The following is an 8,339-nucleotide window of genomic DNA, read 5'->3' as shown; positions in this document are numbered from 1 at the left end:
TATTCGAAGCCTAAGGTGGGGCTGAAGAAGTTGTTTTCAGTGCAGAACGGACGTGGATCGCTGTGTGGAGCTAGAAGCTAAGTTGAGAAACTGAATTTTTGAAGTTGGGAGAGTCCGGAGGACTTCAGAACAGGCCCCTGATGCTTATGAAGAGCATCTGACTCTTATTTTTTGTTATTGACTATTGTGCATAGCTCTAATGACTATTCAAGAATGTCCTTGCAGTAGTTCACGTTTCTTGCTCGGTATCCCCACTGTTTTTCCGTTTTGTAGTCTTTTTGGTCTCATGCTGCAGACTGTCTCATTTCGGCATTTATAATAAAGTATAGGCCTAAAGTGACCAGGCTGCAGAGATGCTTGGAGTGTGGCATGGTGGATGCCCAGCTGAATTTTTTCTGGCAGGACGAAACCTGAAACCTGACCGTGTTTATCAGTTTCATTCATGCACAAGAAATTGGTAGCCATGCCACTTTCATCGAGAGAAAAAGATTCCCACCCACGACGAAACTCACTATGCGTACAATCTTGGTCATCAAAAGTTCATCAACCCAAACTGCTAAGCGAAGAAGTTCCCAACTCCCTGATCTGAATCTCCAAAGTACATTGGGTGGTGAACAACCAGAACAAGGACTTCAGATCAACCATTGCGGCAGTTCCAACAACATTGCCTCCAATACCTTCCATTCCTGCAGTTCCGAAACTGACAATGCCGCCAATACCGTTCATTCCTATCCCGAAGGTCGCCATGGCACCAACCGCCCCTGGCACAGTTCCATCTCTTCCGATCCCGGCGATCCCAACCACCATGCCGACCATTCCTACTTTGCCTGTTACCATGCCACCAATGCCCTCAGTTCCAATTACCATTCCATCCATTCCGATTACAACACCAACAACCATCCCTACCATTCCTGGGTTCCAGATGCCACCTATTCCATTCATGTCCCCACCTCCACAAACCACCAGCCCGTGAAGGTCTTCATAGCATGAGACTGCTAGTCAGGGGTTTGATTCGTACACATAGTTATTATCAGTGTGTTTGAAATGTTTGTTCTGTTGGATGTTTTACTGGCTTGCGTTTGGTGTTGATTGTAAACGCAGATAAGTTTTTGTACTGTCCTGTTGGTTAATAAAGCATCACTTGGTTTGTTTAAGTTGCTGCAAAGGATAAGAATCGTGAATTCCTATTTTGAATGGTAGCATGGTGTCAACTGTCAACAGAAAAGAATGGTAACATCTACAAGACGTTTATCTTGTTTGACAGAAAAAATGATACCACCTACCATGCTCAACTTTTGTTTGACAGAATGGAAAGATATCATTTTCCTTTCAACAAAATTAAACAAAGACAGCATGGCATTAGGAAAATAAACACCAGCAAGAAGCAGGCACGGCGTGGTAATTTACCAGGACATGCTATATGGCAAGAATTAGCTAGATGTAAGCTTTGGTGTTTCTGGACAAATTCCATGGCTATCTCGGACTCGTAGGAGAAATAATAAACACCAGACATGCAACAAGATACTCCTGGACTTCCAAATAATGAGAACAGAAAAAGGAAAGGAAAACAAACATTGAGCAATAGATGCAAGAGAAGATTTATCCATCAAACTGTCGCATTGAAGCAAGAGATGACAATTTGATGTTAACATGGTGATAATGAACATGGATATATTATCATCAGAAATTTTCATAGCATAAGACAGCACTAACACGCGATAACAAAATTAAAAAATGCAGAACACTAAGTTCCATTGATTGTAACTTAAAAAAGATACAGCATGTGAACTGAAGCTAATATATCTATACTGTTGGGAGTGAACAGTCACCTCCATGGAGGTGGATGTAGGGTTTATCAAAGGCACTCCAGTATGAGTTGAGATTACAGTGAGACTATGGAGTAAATGCTTCTGGTGCCTACATGCCATTGAGCCGAGTATAAAACAAAGCAGAACTAAAGGCTTGGAAGTACATATGGCATATTTTTTGGAAAGGTCAACAGATTGCTTTAAGCCCATGTGAACTAATTTCCATTATGCCATTGAGCCGAAGAAAACATGGTGGGATTAGATCGTACAAATACTTACACTCAACAAACTGAAGCTGTACTAGCTGCTAGTTAAACATTGAAACTGAAAAATCAGGCTTGTCCCCTCTGCTTATTGTAATAATTCAATTTTCCTGCTGCAAGCTGAATTCACTGCATTTCCAAGACTCTCGATTTTTTCATATTCTACTTTGAACATGACGACAACTGTACCATCTTTGCCAGTGTCATAGTCCTGTTTAATATCTTCGGCATGGAAATGCTGCAGCTGTTCAAAGATTCAATGGTCATGCTTAGGCTTCAGCAAATCATAACGACTCACCAAAAAATGTTACAAGTACATGAATAACCTCCAGAAGACACACAAATATTGCTTGGAATTAACTTACTGGTCACATTAAGCTATAAATCAATAGAACATACAGCAGAACAGTTTGATGCACTGTGATTTCTTTTTCACTTTGTTGCACGCAAGTATTCAAACTAGATGACCATACTTAGGTTTTTCAACACAATTGTGTCTAGTCAGCAGACACACCATAAACGCAACATGATATACCCACAAATGTTTATAATGGCAATTCTGTATTTTATATGATTTAATTAATCATCTAAAAATAAGTGCCAGTGTCTCCAGTACAACTATTTTGTATATGCTGACTATACCTGATTGTATACTGTTCCCAAGAGGTCAAATGGCACTTCCATGCCCACACGAGCCTGAAATGGACATACCTACCAAGTGAGAATTACACACAATTTCTGCTTCTTCACATAATTGCATGAATCAGGAAAGAGCAGATGGAACATAATTGAGTTTGATCACCTTGGGTTTCACAAGACAAGTAGGAGCATCTTTAAGGCACTCAGAAGCAACCCCACCATAAGCTCTCACCAGCCCGCCCGTTCCCAGTTTTATGCCTCCAAAATATCTTTAGCAATGTTTAAAGGAGGAAATTAGCATAAAGAAGTAATCACATGAACTATGTGTCTCGTAAAAAGATGTAGTGACATATATGTTAACATCACTTATCTACAATTTCATTTCTATAGCTAACTTAACTTATACAAAGTTAAATACCAACAAACTGGTAAAATTATTACTTGACAAATGGCTACCTTATTACAACCACCATGACCATATCTATGCCAGACGAAATGATGGCAGAGTATATTGGCTTTCCAGCCGTGCTTGAAGGTTCTCCGTCATCGTTATAACGGAACTGTTCTCCCACCTAAGCACACATGAATGCAAAGATCAACTCACCATCAACAATCATAGGCATGGCATATCAGTAGAAGGCTTTATATAAAACCACAAACCTTGTAAGCCCAGCAATTATGGGTGGCACGAGGATCCTTGACCTATAGCACAAAACAGTGTAGATCTAGTCAACAGAGTACACAGAAGTTTTGGTTTCAGGATGGACAAGTCATAAGTTTGCTAGTATGGTCCAAATGCAAATGCACTAATGTGTATACAACTGCAAGGCTAAGCCCGCACACATAAGAAGCAACATATCAGGCGGAATGCTTATAAATCCTAGCCAAAAAACTATACCATTGGAAGCAATAGATCGCGAATGAACCCTTCAGCAATTAATCAGCATGACAAGAATAACCTTGTAGAGCATAAGAACTGAATTAACGACTGGTTCACGTGAGCAGGACATTATTATTTACTAGCTAAACTGACGAGTTCTCTTGATAGAGACATTCGATTGGGTACGCATCATTATAGAAAACTAACTGGATTGCTCCAACCTGCAATCAGGATTCAGGACTACATGAGCCTGCTGCAACTGGAGATTAGGGGTCAAGACCTCACTAGAAAACGAATCGAGTGGGAAGGAGGAGCACCTCGTTGAGGAAGGACATGGCGGCGCGCTCGTCGGGGACGGAGGCGGCGACTGCTATGAACTTGCTGCGCTTGATCTCGCGCTCGCAGCGGACGCGGCCCACGAGCGTCGTGTAGGGGGTGGGGGGTGAGGACGCGGAGGAGGAGGAGGAGGACATGGCCCGCGCGGCGGCGGTGGCCGAGCTGCTACGGTGGACTGCGGCTGCGGGGTCGAGTCCGGGGAGCAGGAGGGGAATCGAGCGGAGGCGTGGGGATAGGCGCACGGCCGCCATGTCGCCCGGCGCCGTGGGCGAGTGGAAAACCGTGGGTGGTATGGAATCGTCGCCCACGTTGTTACGCTCATGGGCCAGCAAGGTGTGGCCCGGGAGCCCACACAGTACTAACTGGGCCGGCCACACGCTCGTACGAAGCAGCTTATAGACCTTTTATTTCAAGAAGACAAGATCGATGTAAAAGGATTTCGCTACAAATCAAACATCAGATTTTTTAGCATGACAAATCAAACACTTTTGATGGAAAATTATGCTTTCGCGAGGATGACAATTTCTTTTAGGAAGCATGGCAAAAAAACAGAACACGTCAAAGCATTTGCCATGCTTGCTTGGGCTTGTGTAGATAATCAGGAACTACATGCTGTGTGAAATGAAGTATTGTGCCACCATTCAACACTATGTCCGATTATCTACAAGTTCGGAGTTTAGCTGAAATTACAATGCTACTGAATATGCATTTCAATCAGAAAAAAGCACTTTGAAGGGGAATTAGCTAGGGTTTCATCTAAGATGCGGATAGATGGCCACGCGTTCAAGGACACAGATGGGTTCGTAAAATCTAGAGTGAATTTCCACGTGGTGGTGAATACTCATGTTTGTAGGGTTGCGGCTGATGTAAGCATGTCTTCTGGTTGAAATTCTCTTTCCTTCCTTTTCTTATTAGCATAGTGTTTCATTCTTGCTTGGGCTTGAAGTAAAATTTCCTTGATTTGCCTAGCAAGGGCATGTGGATCAAGAACTACATGTTGTAGTTCAGATGTGTTGCGAGCGCGAGAAGTAGAAGTTCAAAGAGTTGTGGAGGATACCTTCTATAAAGAGCATTATAAGGAGTTATGAAGTACTGTGCCACCATTCAACACTCCGTCCGATTATCTACAAGTTTGGAGTTTAACTAAACTTACAATGCTATTAAATAAAAAATGCATTTCAATCATAAAAGTATGGACTTTGGAGGAGAATTAGCTACTGCTTCATCTAAGATGCATATAGATGGCTTACCGGAACACGGCAGCTAGGGGTAGCCCAAATACAATAGTAGTTGAGCTCAAGCTCCAATTCATGTCTCTTATAGCCGACAAAAGAAAAAGTAAATAGCAGTGTTATAGGAATTCAAACAACGACTCTTAGGTTCATCAGAGTCGTCCGAGCGGAGATCAATTCAGTGGCTCAGGGGCCAGCCCCCCCCACCATGAAGAAAGTTTGTTGCGACGTCCCGTCCGAACGAGGAGGCTTGGGTATTCATCAAATAAGAGGATATAGTGCCCCCCCAAGCGCGTGGTCGGCCGGGAACTTGAAAGAGACCTCAGGTCTCCCAAGGACATTTTCCCTACCAGTGGACCCGACTTGGGAAGAGGGTCGTGGCACTTGGCTGGACGTGGCGTCGTGTCTCTATGGCGCCTGGCCTTACCCCCCCCCCCATGAGACATGCACATCCCCTTTGAGCCTTGCCCATACGCAAGGACTAGTTCAACTGTACCCGACCTCGACAAGCCACGTGCGCGCGGTCAGAAGTGTACCGTGGCGTCATCAACAGGGGTTAGGCACGCCATGCCTTAGCACGCCCCCTTCCCCACTCGGTACGGAAGGAAATCAACTCTCTTCCTCCTAGGATATAAAAGGGATGACGAGCTACGAAAAAAAAGGAGAGAACTAGAACACATAAGGAGCTCACTCCACCGGTTGTAAGCAGCGAGACCTTTTCCCTCTCGATACACGGGCAAAGAAACACACATCAGGACAAGGGGGACTAAACTGAAGCTAGTGGCCTGAACCTGGTTAAGCTGCCTTGCCGTAACTCGTAAAGTGATCGGGGTGTTTTAACCCTGACCTGACAATTTAGGAGCTCATCCGTACCTTTGATATCGACGGTCACCCGATGACACACCCGGATTAGAGAATGGACAGATGTCCATTGGCATTTCAACCTTCCTTCTTTGGTTTAGTTGGTTTGGAGGACTAGTTAATTGGATACTCAATCTGCATATATTTTTCAAAGTCGTTGCTTGAGGCGGAGGACCAAAAAAAATTAAGGTGGGACGAACTCTAAAGAACTTTTCTTTATGCAAAATCATAATACATCGTGAAGGACACTTTTGCGGGTGCTTGGGTTTGAGCTAGTGTAAATACCAAGTACTTCAAAATATCTTGTTAAATCTACAGTTCACATTTTAAATTGTCACTAAAATTACTACAATTGCATATTGCAAGTTATTAAAAAATGTCACTAAAATCTAGAGAAAATTACATCTCCCCCTTTTCTTTCGCTTTGCTAATCCCTTATCCTTCCTCGATGCTCGATGCGCCCTGCACTATGGCCTAAGCCACCACTCCATGCGCTCTGCACGGCACCGGCCAACCGCCTGCTTGCTCGACGACCACAGCCACGACCACCCATCTCATCCTGGCTGGCCAGCCGCGGCCGCCGTTCTAGCTAGCGAGCTGCGATTGCTACGCTGTGTTGATATTTTTTTGAACACAGTCCAGATGGAAGCGCTCATATACACGCGCATACACTCACCTCTATGAACGCACACACACACGCGACCCCTATGAGCACCTCCGAAAGACTGAGCCGGCGTATCATCTTGAAATTTATGAAGTCACCGTAGGCAATTGTGTTGATTGTGGTGTGGGTCTCAGTATGAGGGAGTTTTTTTAAGAAACAATATGGTTTTTTTAGCAAAGGAACATTATGGTTGTATAGGGGAGCTGGACGTAACTGCGCGGTGTGGGTCGTGTACAAAAGTGCTGGCGCTGGCTCGATAGCGACTTGGCCCAACTGTGTCTGTCGTGGGGCATGGCCCATTATCCAGTCCAGCTTTGGACTTAGGGTGTGTTTGGTTGCAGTCATGGGCCGGAATTTCATGGGTCTAACCCGTTACTAGGCCTCATTTCAGCGTTTGGTAGACCAACCGGAACAGAACACACTTGTTCCCAATAAGCGAATATTGGGCTAAGATGCGGAATGCGCTGAGACCTCCAAATCCATGGAATCACACGGAACGAGCCCTCTCCTCTCCCGCAACCCTACCACTGCTCCTCTCCTGTGCGCCGCTCGAGCTCCTCCTCCTCCCACTCAGGTGCGCCACCGGTTCTCTTCCTCCCTCCCTTTCTGCTGATTGCTTTTGTATGTGGCAAATGAACTTGCTACCTGATTGCTACCTTATGATATTGTTGCTGAAAATTGTGTTATATGTATTGTGTTATATGTCAATATATATATATATATGTATATATATTGTTGTGTTGTTTTTCTTCAAAAATACAAATGAAGTGCTGCTGAAATTTTGAATTTTTGCTATTCCATTTTTCATTCCATGCTTCCCAACCAAACACTGGAATGGAACCAACCCATTCCACTTTTTTGCTCGTACCAAACACAAGAACGGAACCGACCCGTTCCTCTGGAATGGAATCATTCCATTCCATGAAAGTTGGTTCTTCAAACCAAACACACCCTTAGGGAATGACAACCAGCATAGTGGGCCAACGTGCTAGTGATTTTTTCAGCGATGACTCTGACTCTCCCTAGCTAGTAGCGTAGCACCGTAGGTATACAGGAAAATTTGTACCGATTCAAGGTATGGCGGCCGCCAGCCCTTGCCCACTGGGGTCCTCCGCCAGTTCTTCTACTTGCATCATCATATGGGCCTGAAGCGGTGTAAGTAAGGCCTGCGCGTTGCATCAAAGATCAACGGCGAGAACTAAGCAAAGTGGTACATTGCCACCCAACGTCGGTAAGAGGGGCAGGTTTTTTTCCCTAGGCGATAGACCTAGGGTTTTGACATCTTCCGGCGGCCACCGCCGGAATCTACCGCTGGCCACCCGTTTTGTCGATCCATCTCCGACCTCCAGGGACTCGGGCTGATTCAGGGGGGGTCCTGGTGACCCTGCCCGGCCTTGGTCTTTGGGTTTCTGGTGAGGAACGACGGGCGGCGAGATCGGATCTCTCGGCGATGGCGGAGAACAATAGCTCATAGGGAAGACAGGGGAAGGAGTCTGCGGAAGAGTTGCTGGCCCGGTTAACACTGCAGGAGGAGGAAGAGGAGGAGTTCATCTGGGAAGAGGAGTTGCCGGACATGGTGGAACCGGCGAAGTGGTTGGCGATTGCCCAAGTCCACACACCAAAGACTTTTTGCCCTAATGCGCTGTACAATGACAT

General features: G+C 45.1%; 2 protein-coding genes across 2 annotated transcripts in view; one reads left to right on the top strand and one right to left on the bottom strand.

The window, feature by feature from the left end:
* Positions 1 to 973, top strand: part of LOC123055962 (vegetative cell wall protein gp1-like) — a 1,593-nt gene extending 620 nt beyond the window's left edge. Inside the window, exon 2 of the mRNA XM_044479754.1 lies at positions 623 to 973. Coding sequence (XP_044335689.1) covers positions 623 to 973 — 351 coding nt within the window. The remainder of the gene's footprint in view (positions 1 to 622) is intronic.
* Positions 974 to 1,586: 613 nt separating this feature from the next.
* On the bottom strand, positions 1,587 to 4,209 carry LOC123054654 (IMPACT family member in pol 5'region). The gene is made up of 6 exons (XM_044478462.1): positions 3,908 to 4,209; positions 3,371 to 3,412; positions 3,167 to 3,282; positions 2,874 to 2,979; positions 2,714 to 2,767; positions 1,587 to 2,315 (listed from the first exon to the last, which is right to left on the bottom strand). The coding sequence occupies exons 1-6, from the start codon at positions 4,175 to 4,177 to the stop codon at positions 2,160 to 2,162; spliced, it is 744 nt and encodes a 247-aa protein (XP_044334397.1). The 5' UTR covers positions 4,178 to 4,209; the 3' UTR covers positions 1,587 to 2,159.
* Between the last annotated feature and the right edge of the window lie 4,130 nt (positions 4,210 to 8,339).

Source organism: Triticum aestivum, chromosome 2D (assembly GCF_018294505.1).
Source record: "Triticum aestivum cultivar Chinese Spring chromosome 2D, IWGSC CS RefSeq v2.1, whole genome shotgun sequence".
Classification (NCBI taxonomy): domain Eukaryota; kingdom Viridiplantae; phylum Streptophyta; class Magnoliopsida; order Poales; family Poaceae; genus Triticum; species Triticum aestivum.
Note: the sequence above shows the minus strand (reverse complement) of the source record. Positions and strands in the feature narration are given on the sequence as shown.

Coding starts and splice junctions, on each gene's coding strand:
- LOC123054654 (XM_044478462.1), bottom strand. CDS start 4,177: ATGGCGGCCGTGCGCCTATCCCCACGCCTCCGCTCGATTCCCCTCCTG. Junction 3,283..3,370: donor ATAATTGCTGGGCTTACAAG/GTTTGTGGTTTT, acceptor ATGTGTGCTTAG/GTGGGAGAACAGTTCCGTTA. Junction 2,768..2,873: donor CTTGTCTTGTGAAACCCAAG/GTGATCAAACTC, acceptor TGTCCATTTCAG/GCTCGTGTGGGCATGGAAGT.